The 25,949-nt window shown below is 45.0% G+C and overlaps 1 protein-coding gene across 1 annotated transcript; it reads right to left on the bottom strand.

The window, feature by feature from the left end:
• Nucleotides 1–260: 260 nt before the first annotated feature.
• On the bottom strand, nt 261–25,892 carry LOC120020422 (small conductance calcium-activated potassium channel protein 2-like). The gene is made up of 8 exons (XM_038964078.1): nt 25,524–25,892; nt 22,766–22,861; nt 21,789–22,207; nt 10,984–11,125; nt 10,611–10,721; nt 9,898–10,025; nt 4,642–4,711; nt 261–575 (listed from the first exon to the last, which is right to left on the bottom strand). Exons 1-8 carry the CDS (start codon nt 25,887–25,889, stop codon nt 261–263), a joined length of 1,647 nt encoding a protein of 548 aa, XP_038820006.1. The 5' UTR covers nt 25,890–25,892.
• Nucleotides 25,893–25,949: the final 57 nt, after the last annotated feature.

Here is a 25,949-nt window from a genome sequence, read left to right as displayed (position 1 = left end):
ACAATGGCTAAAACATAAACCATATCTCTACTTGTCTCGGTTTAAGTCGTTTAGGTTGTTGTTTAGTGGATGTGTCAAAGTTTTTAATGGTTTGCATTGGAGCAGTTTCTATTTCAGTCCCACGCTGGAAGTTCAGTCATAATGGTGTTGGTTTTTGGATGTGACGTAGAGGGGGGCTTAGGGGGGTTAGGGGAATGTTATGGGTCGTCATCGGGGTTAGTGCGGTTTAGGGTCGTTTTGGGCGGTTCCGAGGGCGGGGGCTAGCCGCTGTCAGAGGAGGTGTGCGGTGCCGTTGAGGGCGAGCGACGCCGGCGGGCTGTGGAGGTCCAGGAACGCTCGGAACGTTCGGAACGTTCCGAGCGCTCTGAGCCCAGTGAGGTGGGCCGGAAGCGGTGCAGGAAGCCGTCCAGGAATTCCTGCTGCTGCTGGTTTATGGCTTGGGAGATGAGGCAGGGCAGAGCCTGTAGGCTGCCCGTCACCGAGTCCAGCTTTTCCTCCAGCATGCCGATCCGCTTGTCCAGTTCCTCGCTACGCTCCTGCAGCTCCGACACCAGGTCATACATCACGTTCTGGGTCTGCAGAAGGAGGAGGAGAGAGACGAGGTGATGGATCTATTATGGTATATGCTAAATGTATTTATTGTGTATATGAAATGTAGTCGTTTGACACTTGCCATAAATTGCTCTCAAAGCATATGCATGTCAATTCTGTATGGTATCATTATCACTATATGGTGCATATTAGACTGGTAGCTTTGAACTCACATCAGTTGCAAATGACCCCTTAAGAGGTAATAATAATGAACAAGGTAATAAATAAATAAATCATGCTAGAGTAAACAACTAACTGGAATCAGAATCTATGGATGTCAATATGAGAGTTGACAGGAAAGAGAACTATCTGGGTTAGAATGGGTAGCAACTAGGGAAAAAACTAATTGGTAGGGATCTTTTCTTATCAATATCACCACAGCTTTTGAACACTCAATAAATTAAACTGTATTTTTTGTTTTTTATACTGGGAGGTGATTATGCAACATTATTATACAGCATAACACAGCAATACAAGTAAAGTAATACACAGTAATACACAAAAATGACAAATGGCAACATAAATAATTTAGTTATGATTATTTATTTAATATTAGCAGCAGATTTTCCAGAGGGAAGCGAAAAACCATAAACCCATTTAAGCCAATATGGATATGATAAAAAATTATGTTGGATGCTAACCGCCGATAAACTCCACAGAAGAAGAGGCTGGGGTGACAATGCCGGTAGCTACCTAGGGACAACGGTAGACAGTGTCCTTCACCCCCCCACCCCCGACTGTCGGCACTGTTTCCGCAGTTCTGTTAATGACAGTGAAGGCAGGTGTTCTGGCAAGCGTTAGAGAAGGACACTGGGTGCTAGCTAGCTAGCCAATTAGGACTCCGGTAGTCAGCAGGCGGGATGGGTAGCTAGCTAACACACCGGTAGACCGTGTACTTCGCCCCCGCCTGTTGCCCCACTGTGTGCTAGCTAGTTAGCTAGCTAGGGGGACTCTGTTACACAGCAGGTGGGAGGTGGGGGCAACACCGGTAGCTAGCTAGTTAGGACACCGGTAGACAGTGTGCTTCGCCCCCAAAAAACTCAGATAATAATTTTGTTTCCCTTTTCTTTTGACCCACATTTTAAGTCGGATAGACAGTCCAAGGGAAATCCAGAATATCAAAAGTGTCACACACGGGGGGAGATGTTCCTGCAGATGCTCACATGCTCACAACGCCCTGAATTGCGAGCCGTATTAACACACTATTGTCAAGACGTGCGCAGTAATACACACACCACAGTCCCTGGCCATTGCCACTCAACGATGCTCTTTTAAGAGCCACCTAACACTGTGCGTGCGTGGCCCGGGACCTTCAGATCCCATGGCGGTGACGTTAACGCTTATTCTACGAACCCTGTCATGAACACATTATCTTAACACTATTTAAATGGACAGTCTGGTGATGACAGGAAGCTTTTGTTGTTGTTCATTCAGTCAGTACTGATTGAATATTTATTTGTCTTGCTTGGTTAAAAAAATAATCTAAAACAGTTGATGTGTTAAAAACAGTCACATAGCTAACCAAGTTAACAAGCATGGCATTTTCTTTGGACTGCCCAAAGGTCATGCAAGCAAGCAATTACAGTATGTTAGTGTTGTTTAACTTGGCTGCACCCGCACCCCCTGGCTACTTTTTACATGGATGGCGACTTCAGGTTTTTGGGAATACATTGAAAAGTAACTTGACACTGTGTTAGTCAGTCTGCGCAAATTTGGATTATAATGACAATAAGAAAATTGCATTGACAGAGGATGGAGTGTACTGAATAAAGGCATAAGGTAAGGGCTGTAACGTTAGCTAGCTGAGCAAGCCAGGTTGACTGGTGTATGGAGTAACGTTAGCTAACGTTAACATTAGATGAGCAATAACGTAAACTCACCCCATTCCGTACAAATGTGCGTGACCGCGACATTCAAACGAGGCTACAAAGAAAACTAATGGGACTGTAGCGACTGTGTTGACTTCAAAATCGGGGGTGTGAACTAGGTTTCTATTCAAGCGTTGATCGACATGGTAATGGCTCTATAGTATTGGAGAAAAGTTGAAAAAACTGACCCTCCGTTACATCTTGACATGTCATTGACTTGTCGTAACGTACAGCAGGCATAAAGCAACTATTTCTGTCTTACAATCTCTCTCCACCAGGTGTAGCACTTCTCTCATCGTTTAAAAACAAGAAATGAACAGTGACAGGGGTAAGGGGGATACCTAGTAATTTTTTTCGTCATCATTGCATGCGATCATCATTCTCAAAGCCGCTGTTTACTTCTAAGATCACTTTAGCACCGCCCTAAAAACCCGATTCAAGTTCGACACAAACCTTCAAATAGGTATATAGTGACACATTATATAAACTCTTTATAGTGTTTTATTTACATTTTAGAGGCAATAAGGTGATAAGTTGGACAGATCGAGTGAAAAAAGCAATTTCCCCACACGACATCTGTCCTTCTCACTATCACGCATTAGTTTAGCTTCCCCACCCGCCATTTTTAAAAAGACCTGAAGGGGCTCATTGCCTCCTTGAATTATGCAGAAACGGGCAGTGTTTAGGTCATGTAACTGATTTTGTTGGAAAGGGGAGAAATTGTGCTTTACAATGGTATTGACATTACAGTTGATCTGGAAGTATTACGTTTTTGGGGCGCTAAAATAAGGGCAATTGTACGGACCAAGGCGATGTACGAGTTTACGTTACTCATTGCATGTATTATACATTAGCAGCATGGCAGTTTCCCAAAGTTTAGTGTTGACTATGAACTTTACTAAGCTAGCTAGCTGTGCTTTGTGGAAGAATGTGGGAGATATTGTTGTGCCGGTGCTTCGCTAACTGTCCAGACAGCTAAAGTTACAGCCTTGTTGGCTTGTAGCTAGCTAGCTAACATTACTGGCTATTGGTAGTTGGCTAGCTAACTGGCAATGGCAGCTATCTAAATTGTGCTTATTTGTTTGTGCTGTGATTGCATGCAAGTGCCAAGGCCAACAGTTTGCACAGATGGCTTTAGCCATGTGAAAAACTTTCGATAGAAAAATATAGCTAGCTAGCTTCCTTTCCTTGTAGCTTGCCTCATCCGAATGGTGTTAGCTAGCTGCTAGCGCTGTTGCTGCGCAACCTAAGTGCTTTGGTCCTATTTTAGAACTGACATTTGGCTGAAAAGATGTTAGCATAGTCAGAAATGCTAGAAAAGGGTAGAACATCGTTGGTTGTTAATGGACATAAATGAGAATGTGAGAGTGATAAATTATACATTTAATATAAACTGTTTACCCTACAAACTTGTTTTGTCCAAATGCTGGAAAGTCTAATGGTCACTTTATGGACGCTGTCGTTCGGGGCAAGAAATTGTCTTTTAAAAATATGGTATGTGGTTCTCGGGCGGCTCATGACAAGAGTTGTGTTGTGTCCCTCCAGTCAAATTGATTTGTGAATGTTCATCGACTTCGGTGTCATATTGGCATAGATATTATGGTAGGGAGATTTGAATTTAACATTGGGCTTCAACCAATGCATATACTGTTAGGAGCTATCGCCACCACAATAATACAGTTTGTGTTTTGGCAGTGTTCTACCTCCTTATATTCCACCGGTCATAATAGCAGGACAATTCAGGATCAAGGATGTCTTGTCAGGATGTTGACTAATACCACAGGACTCTAGCCCCTCAATTAAGTTAAGAGAATGCATTTCTCTGAGCTAATTGGTCATTTTTCATCATCTGTCATTAGCTGTCATTAGCTGAGTCATAAACTGAGGGGATAATCTACTAACGAACATAAAAGAGTTTAGGTGTTATTTACATGGCTATCCAATGCTCTATTCCCTAAGCCAAGACAGGCTGCTTTAACTGCAGGTGAAGAGAGACCGGTGGGGGTCTGGCAGTGCAAACACACATTAAAGCACCAGCTTCTGAACATTTTAAAATAGAAACCTGGAGTGCAAATGCCACACACATCAATGCTGCGGCCGGCGTCCAGCTGCGAACCTTTGAAAAACCCTGCCGCATGGCCTTTATAAGCCAGGGCAGTGGCCTGGATCTGGGTCTTCTTACCTTAGCCAGGTCCACTAGCGTGTTGGCCTGATCATTGAGTTTCCTCTGCTCCATCTTCACACTGCGCAGTCTGGGCAAAGGCAGGGGGGGTGAAGAGGGTAGAGAGTGGGGATAGGGGGCAGAGGCAGGCGGGGTGAAGAGGGTAGAGAGTGGGGATAGGGGCAGAGGCAGGGGAGGTAGAGTTGGGATAGGGGGCAGAGGCAGGGGGGTGAAGAGTGTAGAGAGTGGGGATAGGGGGCAGAGGCAGGGGAGGTAGAGAGTGGGGATAGGGGCAGAGGCAGGGGAGGTAGAGAGTTGGGATAGGGGGCAGAGGCAGGGGGGTGGAGATGGGAGAGAGTGTAGAGAGTTGGGATAGGGGGCAGAGGCAGGGGGGTGGAGAGGGGAGAGAGTGGGGATAGGGAGCAGAGGCAGGGGGTGGAGAGGGGAGAGAGTGAGGATAGGGGGCAGAGGCAGGGGGGGTGGAGAGGGGAGAGAGTGGGGATAGGGGGCAGAGGCAGGGGGGGTGAAGAGGGTAGAGAGTGGGGATAGGAGGCAGAGGCAGGGGGGTGGAGAGGGTAGAGAGTTGGGATAGGGGGCAGAGGCAGGCGGGGTGAAGAGGGTAGAGAGTGGGGATAGAGGCAGGGGAGGTAGAGAGTTGGGATAGGGGGCAGAGGCAGGGGGGTGAAGAAGGTAGAGAGTGGGGATAGGGGGCAGAGGCAGGGGGGTGAAGAGGGTAGAGAGTGGGGATAGGGGGCAGAGGCAGGGGAGGTAGAGAGTGGGGATAGGGGCAGAGGCAGGGGAGGTAGAGAGTTGGGATAGGGGCAGAGGCAGGGGAGGTAGAGAGTTGGGATAGGGGGCAGAGGCAGGGGGGGTGGAGAGGGGAGAGAGTGTAGAGAGTAGGGATAGGGGGCAGAGGCAGGGGGGGTGGAGAGGGGAGAGAGTGTAGAGAGTGGGGATAGGGGGCAGAGGCAGGGGGGGGGTGGAGAGGGGAGAGAGTGTAGAGAGTGGGGATAGGGGGCAGAGGCAGGGGGGGTGAAGAGGGTAGAGAGTGGGGATAGGGGGCAGAGGCAGGGGAGGTAGAGAGTGGGGATAGGGGCAGAGGCAGGGGAGGTAGAGAGTTGGGATAGGGGGCAGAGGCAGGGGGGGTGGAGAGGGGAGAGAGTGTAGAGAGTGGGGATAGGGGGCAGAGGCAGGGGGGTGGAGAGGGGAGAGAGTGTAGAGAGTGGGGATAGGGGGCAGAGGCAGGGGGGGGGTGGAGAGGGGAGAGAGTGTAGAGAGTGGGGATAGGGGGCAGAGGCAGGGGGGGTGAAGAAGATAGAGAGTGGGGATAGGGGGCAGAGGCAGGGGAGGTGGAGAGGGTAGAGAGTTGGGATAGGGGGCAGAGGCAGGGGGGGTGAAGAGGATAGAGAGTGGGGATAGGAGGCAGAGGCAGTAGAGAGTGGGGATAGGGGGCAGAGGCAGGGGGGGTGGAGAGGGGAGAGAGTGTAGAGAGTAGGGATAGGGGGCAGAGGCAGGGGGGTGGAGAGGGGAGAGAGTTGGGATAGGGGGCAGAGGCAGGGGGGGTGAAGAGGATAGAGAGTGGGGATAGGAGGCAGAGGCAGTAGAGAGTGGGGATAGGGGGCAGAGGCAGGGGGGTGAAGAGGATAGAGGGTTGGGATAGGGGGCAGAGGCAGGGGGGGTGGAGAGGGGAGAGAGTGGGGATAGGAGGCAGAGGCAGGGGGGGTGAAGAGGGGAGAGAGTGTAGAGAGTGGGGATAGGGGGCAGAGGCAGGGGAGGTGGAGAGGGTAGAGAGTTGGGATAGGGGGCAGAGGCAGGGGGGGTGGAGAGGGGAGAGAGTGTAGAGAGTGGGGATAGGGGGCAGAGGCAGGGGAGGTGGAGAGGGTAGAGAGTTGGGATAGGGGGCAGAGGCAGGGGGGGTGGAGAGGGGAGAGAGTGTAGAGAGTGGGGATAGGGGGCAGAGGCAGGGGAGGTGGAGAGGGGAGAGAGTGGGGATAGGGGGCAGAGGCAGGGGGGGTGGAGAGGGGAGAGAGTGTAGAGAGTGGGGATAGGGGGCAGAGGCAGGGGGGGTGGAGAGGGGAGAGAGTGTAGAGAGTGGGGATAGGGGGCAGAGGCAGGGGAGGTGGAGAGGGTAGAGAGTTGGGATAGGGGGCAGAGGCAGGGGGGGTGAAGAGGGTAGAGAGTGGGGATAGGAGGCAGAGGCAGGGGAGGTGGAGAGTGTAGAGAGTGGGGATAGGAGGTGGAGAGGGTAGAGAGTTTGGATAGGGGGCAGAGGCAGGGTGGGTGAAGAGGGTAGAGAGTGGGGATAGGAGGCAGAGGCAGGGGAGGTGGAGAGTGTAGAGAGTGGGGATAGGAGGTGGAGAGGGTAGAGAGTTTGGATAGGGGGCAGAGGCAGGGTGGGTGAAGAGGGTAGAGAGTGGGGATAGGAGGCAGAGGCAGGGGAGGTGGAGAGTGTAGAGAGTGGGGATAGGAGGTGGAGAGGGTAGAGAGTTTGGATAGGGGGCAGAGGCAGGGTGGGTGAAGAGGGTAGAGAGTGGGGATAGGAGGCAGAGGCAGGGGAGGTGGAGAGTGTAGAGAGTGGGGATAGGAGGCAGAGGAGGTAGAGAGGGTAGAGAGTGGGGATAGGGGGCAGAGGCAGGGGGGTGGTAGGTGGGTGGAGGAGGAAGGTGGAGGGGGGGAAGAGCAACACATGTTTGTCAGAAGAACTCTCTCTGGTAGGATGTTGAGGAGAGAGAGCAGCCTGCATGCATATACAAGCATTCCCAATCCTGATCATCGCCAAACCAATACATGCAAAAACGCAAAAAATATCTATGAGTCAAATAAAAGTCCAAACAAAATACACCCCCCCCCCCCAATAAAAAATACAATAAATGTAAATATTATCAAAAATAGAGCCTTTCATAAAGGTGACATGCCTTTATGTGTGCTCCCAGCTGTCACACCCTTACAGCTAGCTCAGTGGCAGGCTGTCAGAGAAACGTCAGTCATTGGGTGAGCTTGCAGTGACTTGAGAGTGACGTGCACTTATGGTGTGGAGGGTGTATGTGAGGGAAGGGCCATACCCTGTGAATGTGTCTTACAGTATCTATACCAGTGGCACTTTTCTATGACAATGGCTGATAAAACACTGAAAAAAGTGATTACTTTAAATGACTGATTTATGATATTTATGTACTGTACTACACTTCCTAAACACCGCATCTGCATTCTTGATCTGGTCGCCTTTGGAAAAGTGATTACTTATATCGGATTAGGTAAATAAAGGTTAAAGATTTTTTTTATCACTTTCAATGAATATTTAAATACCTTGGGAGGATATTTGTGCATTGGTTTAAAGTAATGACGTCAGTGATGACATCACACCAGTCAATCAAATGGGTCAGAGCAGCTCACAGATCATTGCACCTGTACATAGCCCATCTGTAAATAGCCCATCCAACTACCTCATCCCCATACTGTATTTATTTATTTATTTTGCTCCTTTGCACCCCAGTATCTCTACTTGCACATTCATCTTCTGCACATCTATCACTCCAGTGTTTAATTGCTATATTGTAATTACCTCGCCACTATGGCCTATTTTATTGCCTTACCTCCCTTATCTTACCTCATTTGCACACACTGTATATTTACTTTTTTTCTCTACTGTATTATTGACTGTATGTTTTTTTATTCCATGTCTAACTCTGTGTTGTTGTATGTGTCGAACTGCTTTGCTTTATCTTGTAAATGAGAACTTGTTCTCAACTAGCCTACCTGGTTAAATAAAGGTGAAATAAAAATGGATCGACATCCTGGTGACTTGAGGCAGGCAGAAAGTTCCCCAAAGTGCTAATTCTGAGGCAAGGGCATTCATCGATGTGCAAATGAGGAGATCACAGCAAAGGCTCTGTTTTCAGCTTCATCTAACTAGAGAGGCTACCAGCAAGGCCCGTTCTTTCCTATCTAGCGTCTGTGAAGGAAAGGCATCTGAGTTGGGTACAAAAATGACTCTAAAGCTGGTTTCCAGGGTACTTCCTGCTAGGGTGAGTTAAGATACTAGGCCACTGCAGTTGTGTTCTTTATTGTGAGTGTCTGATATGTCTGAGTGTTTATGGCAATACAAAAAATATCCTCAAAACAAAAACAGACTTTTCAAACCCTTGAGATAAGTGTTAACCACAAAGTCAGGAGCAAGGATGGGTCTGCCAATGCAGGTTAATATAGCCTACATATTGTATCTATATTAATCATGGTAACATCATAGATGGCGACTTCATTGATGAATGGACTCCGGCCAAGCCAACAAGCCCCAACAAGCTCATACTGCCAGATGCCTCTGACTTTCTTCAGACACCCCACTACCATGTCATCATCAGTGGTAATGTTGATGCTTTTTGTCATTCCATTCAAAGGATGGGGGTAAATGGAACATTAAAATAAAACCAAAACAACCGGCATCCAGCATTTTGAAGGTTCATGCATGTCAAAACGCAGACATGGAGAGAGAGAATGTAGAGGAAACAGGAGGAACATAGAAGACTTACTTCTGAGCTCTGCAGTGATAGAGCAAAACAAAGACAGAACACAGTACAAAGTTTTAAACCCCACAACATCCACGAAACAAGTGAACCATTACACTTCTCACTGTAAGCACAGGGTAAGGGTTGAGGAGGGGAAGGGCAGGGCAGGGGGAGGAGGGCCATTACATTACAGGGTGTGTGTGTGTGTGTGTGTACATAGCATTTGTTAGGTGCGGTATCCAGTGTGTGTGTGTGTTCGTGTTTTAGTACACAACTAAATAACACATCTAGCTAACCGAACACACAGAATATTGTCACAGGAAATGGCTGAGAGTAGGAAAGGAAGGACATTATAACAAAGACCACCAGTGACGCCGCTGACTAAGAGTGCTGTTAATTAAGAAAACACAAGAGTGGAGGCTGCTGAGGGGAGGACGGCTCATAATAATGTCTGGAATAGAGTCAATGGAATGGTATCAAACACATCAATCACATGGTTTCCATGCGGTTGATACCATTCCATTGACTCCATTCCAGCCGTTATTATGAGCTGTCCTCCCCTCAGCAGCCTCCACTGATGCACATCTACACAAAAATACAGTTAGCAGTGCAACTAAAACCACTACTACTGTTACTAGCTCTACAACAAAGAGCAATAAAGACAATAACATGTATTTAACAACTTAACAACAGGTGGTAAAAACAACTGTATGTGTCCACGTAGGCTTCAGACATGCTTACGATGGAGTCATGATCTTTGGGAAACAACACTTACTGATGGATAGCCTGTAGAAACTTGCGCTGGTGTTTCCGCACCTTGGCATGATCGATCTTCTTGACCAATTTAGTGTGTTTGTAGATGAGCCATGTTTCCCTGAGTACATTGGCAGCTGTGTTCTTTACCTGCCGACCAATGAGGAAACGCATGTGAACCCTCGGGCAAAGGCAGGGTGTCCCGAACAACTGCCTGTTCATAACATAATAGTCTATGTGGATTTACTTTTAGGGAATTGAGAAAGGTAAACTGAATTGAGAAAGGTAAACTGAATTGAGAAAGGTAAACTGAATTGAGAAAGGTAAACTGAATTGAGAAAGGTAAACTGAATTGAGAAAGGTAAACTGAATTGAGAAAGGTAAACTGAATTGGGAAAGGTAAACTGAATTGAGAAAGGTAAACTTAATTGAGAAAGGTAAACTGAATTGAGAAAGGTAAACTGAATTGGGAAAGGTAAACTTAATTGGGAAAGGTAAACTGAATTGAGAAAGGTAAACTTGTAGGGAATTGAGAATGGTAAACCGATGAAAATGAAAAAAAACTTCTTATCGGGGACATAAATTTGTTTTACCCTGTTCCATCAGGAACTATAAACGACAGTTATTGTATTATTGTAATATAACCTCCCGTACAGTAAGGGATGTGACATTTACAGTAGTGCTCAGTGGTGGAAGATCAAAGATGCCACTAGAATGAGAGCGTGAGTGACTCACTCGTTTGCAGAGTTGTGTGTCCATCATGAAGTTGTGGACATGCTTCTCAGCCTTGGTCAACTCCAACTTCCTGGCTACCACGGCGACCACCAGCGCAGTGCAGCCAGCTCCCTATTGGTCAGAAACATAGTCAGGCCCAGAAATGAAATAATGTGAAGGGTGACTGTTGAGTTATTGTATTAATAGTGAGGTGACTGCTTGGAGGGAAACATTTCAAGACGTTGAGCTGCTCTAGAATAAAGCAACAAGTTGAAGAAATACATGATGTCAGATTAAAAACATGGCTGTTTCGTGGGAATAATATGTCTGTTAGTCATGCAATACTGCATGAAACACACACAAAAATATGAATTTCCAATGACAAGTAACATACCATGATCCCTGTAAGCAGACATACGCCTTTCCCACAGTACGTGTTAGGTACCATGTCTCCGTAGCCAATCGAGAGGAAGGTAATAGAGATCAGCCACATGGCTCCCAGGAAGTTACTGGTCACTTCCTGTGTGTCATGATACCTAAAGTAAGGAAGAGAGAAACAGAGGAAGATACCCATCAGTGACACCCAATACTGTAAAGGAAACCTGAGCATGCTGGAGAGGTCGTGAACTAACAGAGGTGGTTGAAGAAGCAAGAAATGACATGTGCATAGTGTTTCACCTTTCGTCATGCCTGCACTACACATCTAAAAAGCACCCAATCCATGTTGGAAACAAAATGGTGAAACGTTATGAAGTTGTGCCGTCACATTCCAATATACTGTAGCTGTTCAGTCAATGCTCTGTGGTAAATTAAGATACACATTCAATCATTCAATGAGTAGCCAAATTAAAATGATATGGAAGGGAAAACAAAATTGATTTCAATAATCCTTTTAAAGAATCTAATTAAATGCTGATGGCGGTTTGAGAATTCTCCACAGCAAAACACTGAACATTTACTGTATGTATCAGTGTCTATAAAACAACTTGAGACGATGGATGATATCAATTGAGAAGCATTTAAAAATAGACATGAATCCAGGCATACATCTGCTACTCATTAGCATAGAAATTAAAATATTATGGAAGATGATTGGAATAAAGAAAGTGACATACATTAAGTTATGCAGCTATGCATTTAAGCGTTATGAGAACCGCAGGCAATTGATCTTTTAAGTTTGAGTCTTACAGGATTTGAATCCAAACTAACCACTTTCATCAGCACTCATCCCCAACAAATTCTAAATCACCCAAATCATTTGCTCTACAAGAGAGGAAAATATATTTGACCATCGACATCATTTTGTTTAAAGAAAGGAGAGTGTCAATTCTCATTTCTTACAACACAATGGGGGAAAAACTACTTTGGATCTGTAAGTTTGAACTGCCCCAACAAAGGTTTAGTTATGAACATCATCCCTTCAAAATGTGTCACTTCATTTCATCATTCTGTTTGCTGAAAATGGCAGAAAACCATGCGATAGCCAATGCCCCTTAAAACACACCGTCTAAACGGGACCCTTGGGACGTCCCAACTGACTTCACCCCATTGAAGTTGACATTTAAAACGGTTAACGTAAGGGTTAAGGTTAGGGTTAGGTAAGGGTTATGGTTAAGGTTAGGGTTTAGGGTAGGGACATCCCAAGGATCCATGATAGCACTAACCCTAAAACCACAGCAGATAGATAAAAAACACCACCTCAAATGTCAACATTGATGATGACATTACCATCCCCTTTGCATTGTGGGATAAAGTCCCAAAATTAACCCATCCAGCCCAACCCTACCTTTCTTTACATACTACATCCCTGATTGGCTAAGGTGCTGTCTAGGAGGAGTCATAATACTGAGGGTCATTGTTCACCTGGTTACTAACAGCTCTCAAAAGTACACAGGATGACTATTAAGGATAAAGAGGATGACATTTCTGCTCCCAGAGATTTTCTTCGAAAGGGATCTCCTAATGACTTGATTATCCAGCAGTGACCCAGCATGTGGAATTAAAATGGCCGGAACAATTTAATCTAATCAATGCAGAAATACAGTTTGTAACACCTGGGGCAGATGAACCAAGTTTGTAACTCTTGAAAATTCTTGAAAATCTCCTCCTAGACAGTTCACTTTCATTAAGGAACTAACCATGCATTCAGCAGTTGTTGCTGAACTCTGATCTCCTTAAAAGAAAACTCCATTCAAAAACTATCTTTTGGTATTTCTATCATTAGTTCACTGATGATACAGTCGCAAAATGTTTTGCATGTCAACAGTCAAGTTTTCAAGGTGCTGGACTTTCAAGAAGCTCAATATACAGTGTGTCACCAGCCATATCATTATTTTTGACCTTTATTTAACTAGGCAAGTCAGTTAAGAACACATTCTTATTTACAATGACAGTCTAGGAACAGTGGGTTAACTGCCTTGTTCAGAACAACAAATTTTTACCTTGTCAGCTCAGGGCTTCGATCTTGCAACCTTTCGGTTACAAGTCCAACGCTCTAACCATTAGGCTCCCTGCCGCCCCAATCACGACGATCCAAAATGCATTATATGATGATGTGGCCGGTGACACTTTGCTTCCTGAAATTCCAGCATCTTGAAAACATGACTGTTGACATCCAGAACATTTTGGGACTGTATCAACAGTGGACTAATTAAAGAAATACAGAAAGATGGTTTTTGAGTGGATTTTTCCTTTACGTCAACTCTGCTTTCATGCTCAATGTCAGGAAAAACAACATGATCCTTTTTTCCTCAGAGTCAATAGTGTGGGTTCAAGCGACTGTATGGCATGCAGAAAAGCACGTCGATACAATACCATGCAGGCATTAAAAAGATGTTTGCATCCTGCATGCTGAAAAGCCAGTATATTGAGAGCAAAGAGAGCAACGACAAAGTGAAAACCATCCTTGACAAATATCACAATATTGTCAAGTGCATGGGGGTTGAATATTTATATAGCCAGTCTCTTATCTGTACGCTGGAAACCAGTAAAAACGCATTAAGAAGCTCAATGTTTTTGACTTCCCTGTCTCTTTCACCTGGATTGTTAGGGCTGGATTCAATCCGTATCGTGGAAGTATGGCGGAAAATTAGTGTTAAAATGTAAATGCGTTTACCATGAATGCAGTCTCCACGAGGGAGGGAACATTGCCTTTAAATTTCAATCGAGCTATAACGTGACACTTCTGCGATACGCATTGAATCCAGCACCGTTAGCCTTCAATAGCATTCTCTCTGACAAGGCTTAGAGCAAGGGGGACAACACTATAGTGACTAATTCGCTAATTTTAGACAATCTGTGACTAAAACAGGCAAATACATGAGTCATTCCAGATCACTAACTCTGTGACAGAACCTGGTGGAAGTCGTGTCTGTCAACATATTACACTGCTTCTTATTTTATCCCCTGATTCATGTGATTCATGTGATTCATGTGAACTTAAGTTGTAAAGAAAGAGGTGAAATATGTCCTGAAAGTTATTTGCTTCTACAGTGGTGTTAATTGCTTATTGTATCATGATGAGTTCCACTCAATCACTGGCTTCATCAGGGTTGGGTAAATATCTGGTTTACACACTGGGACTGTCTCAAATTGCATGGATGCTCTTGACGGCACCAATTACGCCTTTGTAGGAGGAGTACTTTAAGTGCCGTAGTGTCCAAATTATTCTAGGCTGGTGCAAGCGATTAGAGCACGACAATGCTAGAGGTTTGTTTTCCATTTCCGCAATGGTGTAACATTGCACAGTGTATGGTTTCCCTGTATCACCATGTATTTGCTTTAAGAATACTCTTATTGTGAATCTCTACATTTATGACTGGACATGGTTTGGTGTGGATTTTTTGTTTTTAGATGGGTACAAAACTGTAGATAGGTTTTCCCCCAAATCCTTGAATCTTGAATAGGACTCAGACAAATGTCCATAGACTACAGTGATATGGGCACTAGAAGCTACGGATGCAGAGCCAGTCGATGGCATTTTGAAGCTCTCAATATACTGTGTAGAGTGTTGGCATAGCATGGACAAGAGCTGGCACCACTTTCGACCTAGTGTGAGACCAGAGGTCTGAAATAAATTGTCTCCCACCCTTGCAAAACATCCCATAGAAGTAGGCTTTGTGTTGTAGACATGTCATTGTTTGTAAGATCGCTCCCTCAAAAAACTCTGTGTTCCCTTACTTTGTCAGCAACTCTATTTGCAAGTACGCACAGATGAGAGCACTAGACCTGAATGACTCCTTCCAGAAAGGGCTTTAATGTGTGTTAGACTACAGGAATACCACTTGATTCACAGTGTTGAAAACAACCTAACCGGTGACACATTGCAATATATCTACTGCGTCAGCCAACACAAGAGAGACCATTGAAGAATGTCAACATCATAAACAAGTCACTGTTCTGGGTGGTATTGAAGTACACAACTCACCCCTGTATGTCCCGTGTGGCTCAGTTGATAGAGCATGTTGCTTGCAAAGCCAAGGTTGTGGGTTTGATTCCCATGGAGGACCAGCACAAAAAATAGTATGAAAATATTTGCACTCACTACTGTAAGTCACTCTGGATAAAAGCATCTGCTAAATGACTAAAATTCACGGGAATTGGTTAAAATGGATGCAGTGATGCTTTTTCCTCTTCATTAAACCCTGGCCATCCCTTCATGTCATCTGGTGTTTTAACCCTGGCCATCCCTTCATGTCATCTGGTATTTTAACCCTGGCCATCCCTTCATGTCATCTGGTATTTTAACCCTGGCCATCTCTTCATGTCATTTGGTATTTTAACCCTGGCCATCTCTTCATGTCATTTGGTATTTTAACCCTGGCCATCTCTTCATGTCATCTGGTATTTTAACCCTGGCCATCCCTTCATGTCATCTGGTATTTTAACCCTGGCCATCTCTTCATGTCATCTGGTATTTTAACCCTGGCCATCCCTTCATGTCATCTGGTATTTTAACCCTGGCCATCTCTTCATGTCATCTGGTATTTTAACCCTGGCCATCCCTTCATGTCATCTGGTCTTTTAACCCTGGCCATCTCTTCATGTCATCTGGTATTTTAACCCTGGCCATCTCTTCATGTCATCTGATATTTTAACCCTGGCCATCTCTTCATGTCATCTGGTCTTTTAACCCTGGCCATCTCTTCATATCATCTGGTCTTTTAACCCTGGCCATCCCTTCATGTCATCTGGTCTTTTAACCCTGGCCATCTCTTCATGTCATCTGGTCTTTTAACCCTGGCCATCTCTTCATGTTAACTGGTGTTTTAACCCTGGCCATCTTCCCCAGAATTCTTTATCTCTGTCTCTCACCGTATGTGGATGAGCTCATGCAAGAAACAGATGGTTTGTCCCAGGGACATACAGCGGCAATGCCTGACAATGTGTCTTCTAAGCCAGGGTTTCCCAAACTCGGTCATGGGGCCCCCCTGGGTACATGTTTTGTTTTTTTGCCCTAGCACTACAAGATTTGAATACCCTGGTCTATGCTGTATATTATAGGTTGAAGCTTAAGCTTTAGATTTTGGGAAGGACCGAGCTTGGGAAACCCTGATCTAAGCTATTTGAGGAATGAAATCAAAATGATGAGTATTCTGAATCTTCCAAACCCTGTTGTCAGTTGTGGTACTAAAAAGTAACATAGAAACATTTGCCAAAAACATTGGTTGGAAAGAATTGTTAGAGATCTCAATAACTGTTAGCTATAAAGACAACATTATACAGGAGTAGACAATACTGCCAAATCAATTATTCTTTGTTCCTTCTATGGCATGCAAGTCTGATTAAACCTGAAATTGAGAAAAACTGGTTTAACCAGTTATTGAGAACGCAATACTGTATATTGAGCAGCAAGCAGTATTTTTATTAGTATTACCCTGAGCAGGCAAATTGTTGGACAGGCTAATTTGCTCCTAACATAAGCCACTGCAGTGGAAAGAACATTAAAAGGGGACTTTTATATGCCTTAGCGTGTCCGTGTACTAACAACAGTCTTCTCTACAGGAATTCATCATATCAAGCAAACTCATCGTAGCACATTAAAATAATTTTAAGTAGTCTCCTTGATTTAAATGAGAATTTGAGCAGTGGCAAAGATTATTTTGGGACAAATTTGTTGAAATGTAAGAGGGGAGGGTGTCAGAGGCGGTAAACATAAAGATAGGATTAAACTCAACTGGGGATGACCTAATTAAAAAAACTGCAGACCTAATTGTGCTCGCATCATCCAGCCAAAATGCAAAGCAAGCACTCCAAATGGATTCTAGCAAACATGTCGAGTCAAGATGAAAGTCTATCTTTTCATTATCATTTACTGAACAAAATGGTAATAAAATGTATTTGAAACTAAGTCTCACAATATGACGCAAACGATACATGCCGTAGCACAGCCAACGCAACAAAAAATAGCAAAAGTAAAATTATCAGATGGCAGAAGACATAACAACACAGAACTTCCCTACAGGATATCTCCTTCAAACAGCCATTGTGGACTTAAGACCAAAGCTAAAACTCTTTCGTATAGCCTTATAGCCAGCCTCAAAAGCTTTCTTTGATGAACGTCAACATCATCGTGTTCCGGAACTTTGTTAGGTCATGCTTGTCCATTGTCAATAATAACTCCTGCATGGAATATCAACAGGCATGAAGAACAGAGTGTGGAGGTATACTCCAATGGTACACAAAATACAACTCAAACTCTGCTTGAAGGTCTACCTGGACTATCTGTCACACAACATTCCGTGTGTACAGTTAGTGTGTGTACAGATCATTCTATATCACAACATAATGAGAAAGATTATTTTGCAAGTTTATGAATGTCTAGGCAATTCATTCCTTCATATAATCCTTCTGAGGAATTTCAAGGTTTTACACACATCTCTCAAGTCACGATATGGCCTGCAGTTCATTAACAGCCAAATCCCAACCTGAGAAAAGCACACAGAACATGACCTTTCACACGGACACTAATGTGGGATTTACACAAAACTTTTAGTTGTGGTGAAAGTTGAAGCGCACAAGTATCTCTGGTTAGGATTCCGCTCTACATGGAGCTGTGTACTGTGTCTTCCGGTCAAGTGACAACACACACATGATATCGGTCTGTAACCGGCCAGTAACTCAACCCTGTTAATCTGTGGTGAGGGAAAGTCTCTTAACTTTCCAAAGCTTGTTACATGGCCAGAGGTCCCCAGGAAGACCGGGGTGAGAAACGACTGTCTCATGTAACCTCGGAGAAAAAAAAGTGTTTAGTTTCAGAGCGAGAGAGAGAGTTAGAGAGAGGAGATAGGACCGGAGGGGGGACAGGCAAGGCATGCAAGTGTATCTGAGTTCTGACTGGTTTAGGCCTGCTGGTTATGAAGAAGGAAAGATAAATACGTGGGGGAGGGGATGAGGAAAAACTGCAAGCATGCCACGTTAGATGGGTACAGTAGTAGGAAATCTGCAAAGGATCATGATGCCAAAGAGGAGGAGTTTGATAAGAACGCCAAGAGACTGAGGATCTTAAATAAAGTAGGGGAGCTCTGGAGCTGTATCAAGGGGGGCAGAGACCCGCATTGCTTCCCTCTACTGTACCATCACGGTTTCTGCCAACTCCGCCACTCAGCCAACCACCCCTCCTGTCCCCTCCACCCACCATGTGTCTTTCATTCGGCAGACTATTCCAGACAGACTCCGTGCTCGTCCAATCTCACACCGTTCTGCCCTTTGGCTCAGGAGCGTGGTCAATGTAACAGTGCATCAGCAGATTCATTTCCAAACTCACGCACAGCACTTTGGAAAACAAGCGCCTCTTTTTTTGAGTGGGTTGGAGTGATGGGATCGAGAGCAGTAAACATGAAGACTCCCATGCTGTTTCATTGTTTACCACGGGTGAGAACTCAATCCATGTTATGAAACTTCAAACTGGAGCCACTGCATTTGCCTTGAAGAAACAAACTCCTCATGACTCAATTTTGGAAACTGTGCTAGAACGGATAGCAACACCCTCACTATTCATCATCCTAGCTGAAGAGCTTTTCGTGAAACACTTCCGGGTTAATGGGGTTATTATAATATGGTTAAATGTTAGAAATTTGGTTTAAAAAAAATCTAAATCGAGCTTAAGTCCACATTAACGACTTTGTACCAGACAAATGGCTTGATATTTGTTTTCTCCTCAAATAAGCACGGATGTTTTGTATGAATATGTATCTCAGATTAAATTCCTTTGCCACGTCTTGAGCAAACTGAATCAGCTGGCAGAAGTGACAAAAGCCTGTAGAATACCTAACGATTACGACATCATTCAATCAATTATTCGAGGGGAGACACATAATGGAATGGTAATGTGCGAGAACACAAAGGACTAAAAAGCTTTTGTTCCTCAGCAAATCTTGGAAGTAGATGCTGAAAAGAGTGGGCACCATATGGATCTATAACAATTACATAAGGAAGAGGAATGAAAAAAGACAATTGCCCTCAGGCTTGCTGGTGAAGGTGACTTGAAGGAGCTGCTCCATTTTAGCACAATCTCCCTCCTCCTCCTCCTCCTCCTCCTCCTCCTTTTTGTTACCACAAAACAGTTTAGAAAGAGACGCTTGGTTCAAAGTGCTGCTCAAATCATAGGTTTCGCCTATGCTCCTAGCCACTGAATGTATTTTTCTTTGTTGACATATTTTTGGGGTTTTGAGGATGGGTGCCACATTCATGCCGACTAAGGGGGGAATACCTAGTCCCCCTTTGCCTTACTCTGTTTGGAAAGGATAGCAGTTTTTTGGGGGGGGCTGCCCCTCGCCCAATCCCACCCCCATCCCTCACCCACTCAGGGCAGCAGTGGCGCCAGCTCGGTGCAAAATGATAGGTTTTCCACGGCTAGAGAGCGAGGACTCACATGGTATCCCTATGGAGCAGCATAGTGGGGAAATAGAAAGTACAACATAACATTATAGACACTCACACACACACACTCACACTCACTCACACACAAGACACACAAACACTTACCCAAACACACGGAAACATGTTATTTTCAAATTGAAACCATAACTGGACTGCCTTATATTGCAAGCACTGCTGCGGACTAGTTTGGCACGGAGCGTGTGGTGGGCATATCATCTATCCTGACCCCATTAGCCACTCGAGATATTTCATGGTGTTGACTCCAGCCGCATGTTGCGTCCAAGTACCATAGACATCCGACTGTAGAGCTTGGTTACATTTCCCTGTGGTTCTATGGTTTTCCTTTGTAATGTTGAAAGATTACCAGACAGATACAACACCATCAACAATGTCATCCATACGTTCTATTCATGCTTTTCACAGTATTTGGCAACACCTGTATCTTTCATGGTTAAATCTAAGACAGGAAAAAAACAGTGTGTCCATCCTTGTGACGGTATCTCTTTAAGGCTTTATGCAAGTACCTTCAGCAATACACTATTCATTCCTGTAGACTTGATGAACAGAGTGTTCTTTTGAATGTGTGCCAACAAACTATTTGGTGAAGTTGGATTCGAGTTGCACCTCACGCTACTTCTTTTCCATTTCATGTGGAGGTGGAGCCAAAGGTCAAACACTGTTTTCTCTGCTGGTCCTTACGTGGCTCCAGGGTGTAGGGGGAAGTGGTTAGTGAGCGGTTAAGAGAGCAAGGAAGTATGGGATGGAAAGGGAGGAAATAAAAAGCAAGCAAAACGTAGGAGAGCAACTCACCGTCTGACTGACTGAAAGATTGGCAGCGAGCGTTCCTGTTGACTGATTTGACTGTTTGACTTACAGCCCTTTTGTCATAACGAAGTATTACAGGAGCTGACGTCAACCCATCCCACCTCCCTCAGCCCCTACACACCAAAGAAGACAACTTAACATCAAAATAATGATAAACTTCTAATTGGTCTGAAAAAGCGTGCTGTTCCCTGCCTCCTCCCTTTACTCTGAGATCTGTGAGAATCCCCACCGCCCCCTTGAGAAAAAGCCTGATGTGAACGGGGATCCTTGGGGCTGCTCAGCATTACCAAAACAAACCATTCAGCAAACAAACAATTAGACACTCATGAATTATGGAAAAGTTGCTAAAATAGCGTTAAAACAAGGAGTAGGGACTCGTGGAGTGATCGCTGAGCTAATGAAACCCTCTTTTTTTTTGTTACCCAGGCAGTGGTGTGTGTGGGGGTACGACACATCAATACATTACTTTGGGCTAGTGAGCATGAACAGAACACGACAACACAACTGGACACAGAGAACAGAAAGCGGGAAGGAGTGAGAGGGAGAGAAGGGGGAATGAAAGAGAGAGAGAGAAGAGGGCAGGAGAGAGACAGAAGTGGGGGAGGGAGGGAGAAAGAGAAAGGGGGGTACGGAGGGGGAGAGAGAGAGTAGTGAGGGAGAGAGAGAGAAGTGGGGGAGGGAGAGAGAGAGAGAGAAAGAGGGTACGGAGGGGGAAAGAGAGAGAAGTGGGGAGAGGGAGAGAGAGAAGGAGGGAGAGAGAGAGAGAGAGAGAGAGAGAAAGGGGGTACGGAGGGGGAAAGAGAGAGAAGTGGGGGAGGGAGAGAGAAGTGGGGGAGAGAGGTGTGAGAGAAGGGGGAGAGAGAGAGGTGAGAGAGAGAGAAGGGGGGAAGGAGGGAGAGAGAGAGAAGGGGGGAAGGAGGGAGAGAGAGGAGTGGGGGAGGGAGAGACAGCAAGAGAAGGGGGGAATGAGGGAGAGAGAGAGAGAGAGAAAAGGGGGAAGGAGGGAGAGAGAGAGAGAAAAGTGGGGGAGGGAGAGAGAAAGAAGGAGGGAGAGAGAGAGAGAATGAGGGAGAGAGAGAGAAGGAGGGAGAGAGAGAGAAGGGGGAAGGATGGAGAGAGAGAGAGAAGGGGGAAGGATGGAGAGAGAGAGAGAGAAGCAGGGAGAGAGAGAAGGGGGAAGGAGGGAGAGAGAGAATGGGGTAAGGAGGGAGAGAGAGAGAAGGGGGAAGGAGGGAGAGAGAGAAAAGTGGGGGAGGGAGAGCGAGAAGGGGGAAGGAGGGAGAGAAAGAGAAGGGGGAAGGAGGGAGAGAGAGAGAAGGGGGAAGGAGGGAGAGAGAGAGAAGGGGGGAAGGAGGAAGAGAGAGAGAAGGGGGGAAGGAGGGAGAGAGAGAGAGAAGGGGGAGTGCCGACACACACAGTGCACAACGATGGGGGTGTGCGTTTGTGGCGATTGGCTGGGTTTTTCCCTCTTTAGGGAACTCCCTAGCCGTTTACCTCTCGCAGACTCGCACCGTCCAGGCGGCGATGATCCAGGAGGAGATGCTGAAGACCAGCAGCACGGTGCCGGGGCAGATGGTCATGAGCGTCTTCATGACGAAGCGTGTGTTGAAGTTGATCTTGTTGAGGGCGCCGATGCTGCGCGACGAGGCGTCTGTGAAGAGCTTGCTGTGCAGCAGCATGACGCGGCCGATCAGGTAGAGCCTGAGGAACATGGGGATGGAGAGGATGATGTCCACGTCGGCGTTGGCCGTCGACGGAGTGTAGGTGAAGGCGATCCGCGCCGTCCAAGTGAAGCGGTAATGGCCCGGGATGGGGTGGATGGCGCACACCAGCAGCTCCAGAACGATGAAGAAGATGCGCTCGTACGTCATGGCTATCCTCCAGTCGTCCGCCCCATTGTCCACCATGAACAGCTGCGGGAAAAGCAAAAAGTAGTTTAGTTATGCGTTATTTTACAGACTTTACCTACTTTATTTTACAGTAGTTATAAACTTTATTTTTCAGTCTTTATATACTTTATTTTACAGTAGTTAAATACTTTATTTTACAGTCCGTAGTACATACTCTGCTGTTCTATCTCGTGTGTAATGATGTTCAAGATGTCAGAGACCTCTTTGTTGTTGTAATTTTGCAAACAGACGTGGCAGTTTCACCGCTGTGGATTACAGCTTTAATAGATGCCACTCTTTACATTTTAAAGAGCCTTAAAAAAAGTACCAGTTATTTCAGTCATTTTCTGTAAATATCATAATATAAATCAGCTGAATTAGGACTGTAAAGTATCTAACATACCCAATTAAGTCGACCTGTTTAAATGTTGAATACTTTTTTTTAAATCCTCAATATTAGGCATCATCACACTCAATAATCAAACTCAATTTTCAAGCAATTCAGGCAATCACCACACCAGCCCATAAATTATAACAATGAAATGGTATTTCCTGCCAAATTGTTGCATTATTTCGACTCACCTGGATTTCCCGGGCATGGTACATTATTATAAGACCAAGCAATATAACAGTGGAAAGGCTGATAAGGCATTTCAGTGCAAATGAGTACGAAGATTCCTGTAGTGAGAGACAGACACACAATACATATAGTTTAGAGATACAGTGATATTGAGGAGAAATATAAATATATGAAATAAATTATGAATATTTATTGACGATTACATAGCATCTGCAACCTATGTTGACTTTCAGAGGAGTAGTCATACCTGGGCTTCACCTCAGAACTGTAAATGTAAAAGCATTAATATAAGAAATCTTCAACTTAGATGTTTTTGTTGTGTGAAATAATTTAGGCAGTCTTCATGGTGGGCAAAACATGTTGATTTTAGAAATATTGTTGGATGGAGCGAACAAGAGCAAAATAAATCCATCTATCTTCTATCTTCCAAAAATGTTTCCCTCTGGAGTGAACGTAGCTAGTAGTAGGGAGAGGAACACTGACACTGAAAACACCACATATTATTAGCTTAAAACGAGAGAGCTGAGGAAAGGGGTTTGAACTAAAAACAACAGCACCACAAAGTGTTGTCTCAAAACATGACAGTAACAGGAAGTAAAGGTCAAACATTGGCTCTAAACAGTACACAAACGATTTATTCATCAAACCCACCACTGGATATTTTCAATCTAATAGTAGCCTAGATGCAGAAACAGAGCAGTTATGTTGTGCATCTTCTACAGCAGCGTTAGCAGGAAGAGAGACACCGTGAGCGGTGCATGTGATGAATTGATCGTTTGAATGCTAGAGCTGCAACGCCTATAAAGGGGTCATAGATCTTTGGAATAAGGACCTGCACTACTAGACTTCCCTCTGTGGGTAAAAAGTGATTTGATGAATCAGCTGTAATAATGGTGGGGAATAAAACATGTTATATAATGATGGGGGGGGGGGGGGGGGGGGGGGTTGTAATCACAATCCTGACAACAGCGACAAAAACAACAATAGGAATCATTGTAAATAATCGTCAGGGGCGATTGTAAAAGCTGCCCATTGCTATGTTGTCAAGGCCCGTGGACGACCAAGTCGTTATAAATGGATATTGATATGCTCTCTTGGGGTGGGGTCAAGTAAGCATGCATTAGAATATGAGCCATTACACTGATCATGCAGCCCCAAGATATAATAACAGGCGGGGAGAAAATTAGCAAATGTATTTTTAGCAATCAACTAGATTGCTTTGCCTCTCAGGTCTCTGGCACCTCTCAAGACCCTATAATGTCTGCAATTGTTTTGAGAAGTCTCCAGTGAAATAACATTGAGTAAAACCAATTCATCCACCTGACAGAAGTATGAAGGGGTTTCAGTCCCTTTAACACATCAACCCCCCACCACACCTCTTTAAGGGTTGGGAAAAATCTTGACTGACTCACATGTCCATGTGATGTGACATGCAAGATGAAAAATGACTCGTCCTTATTGTAGCACATTCTATATGGTAGGAGTGCTGTGTCACTCAGGGATAGGATCAGTTCAACTTAAACTCAGACCAACTCGACAATTCATCTAAATTTACTACAAAAATTGGTTAATAGAAACCTTACAGACACCTATATGCAATATTGAATTTAACAATCCAAATAAATGTGTAGAATTGGCTGGACTTAACCAAAACATTGCTGCTCAATCTTACTTTACCTCATGCAGTTGTAAAGAAATTCAGTAGCCGTTCCAGCTATTACTTAGGCCAATCAATACTGGCTCGTTGCATTGACTATGTGGTGACGCTAGCCAACAGTGCAGTCTTGTAAACATCGGGGCCAAACCTTTCCCTAAGTGCACTGTGACAAATGTTTGGTACAGAAAGTACTGCTCAAATCCAAATTGATTGGTTGATGGAGCTAACGACAGGTCAGGGAGTTGTGACCAGGTCATGGCGACCCTGAAATGACAACAGCCTGCCGCCATGTTGGGTTGTCCTGACACTCCCACGTGCTGGTCAGAGATAATGTCAGACACTTTGAAGCAGCTCTCTCTATTCTGATTGGGCAGCGTTGTGTTTGCCTGCAGGGCAGGCTTCAAAGTGACTCTCAGAATACCAGCAGCAGCCGAGTGAAAACAGTCCTTTGGCCAAGCTCTGACCTTTTTTGAATCGCAAGCATTGTCATTCTACTTACACAAATATCTCTGAAGATCACTATGTGTTCACCATGTTTAACATGACTTCCTATCTAAACATAGCATACTCCGAGTCGTTATTCACGTCATAAACAAGTATGGGGGAAAACAATTGCCGTTTGCCATCTGCAGCCATTAAACATAGCCTAGATTTAAGTAGTTATAACTTCAAGACTAAATCATTTTTGGGGGAGCCCTCATAGGATTACAATGTTGTTTTGATTATTGCTTGAACAGTTGCTAAGATTACATTTGGCTGTGATAGTTGCAAAAATCCTATTTTTGGATGCAGCAGTTAGCTAGAATGCTAATGCTCATTGACATTTTACTGGTTGAATTTGAAGTGTTTAAGTGTAATGCAGTTGATTTGTGAGGATGACACAAACAATATATTAAGCAGGACATTCATACGAGCCTTACAATCCAATTATAATTCAAAAGTAGTGTGAAATGCATTCATAAGCAACATGAGGCATTTTTTGCTGCCGGTCTATGAGAACTCCCTCGTGTTTTCCCCCACAGTGGGGAAATTGTGTATAGCGACTCAGAGAATTGCAGCATTGGAGGTATTCAACAAACAAAAAGACCACCCACACTAATTACCTTGCCGTAAACTCCCCAGGACAGTTCAGTCTCAGTCACCATGACGACGATCCCGAACATTCCAAAGATGAGGGCGTAGTCACTGAGTCTCTTCCGCTTCTCAAAGAGCGCCCTCCGGTGGCCGAGCCTATAGCCAATGTCCTTGTTCTTCTTCACAGGAGCACCGTTTCCGTCCCTGACCAGGCTCTCGTTGGACGCCTTGCTGGGGTCCTCGCCGTTGCCCTTGGATACCACCACCTCCAGGCCGGAGCTGTGCAACGTCTGGAGGGGCTGCGTCTCAGAGTCGAGCTCTGCTAGGTTGCGCCGCGACGACGCCAGGCTGCCCAGTGGTCTCACTACGCCGCCATTGTACTTGCAGGTGTTCATGGCTATCTGAGGGAGTCGGCCGCTGCTCTCGGAGAGGCAGGGCTTGGATCCAGCATGGCT

The sequence above is a fragment of the Salvelinus namaycush genome, chromosome 25 (assembly GCF_016432855.1).
Source record: "Salvelinus namaycush isolate Seneca chromosome 25, SaNama_1.0, whole genome shotgun sequence".
Classification (NCBI taxonomy): Eukaryota; Metazoa; Chordata; class Actinopteri; order Salmoniformes; family Salmonidae; genus Salvelinus; species Salvelinus namaycush.
This window is presented reverse-complemented; position numbering and strand designations above follow the sequence as displayed.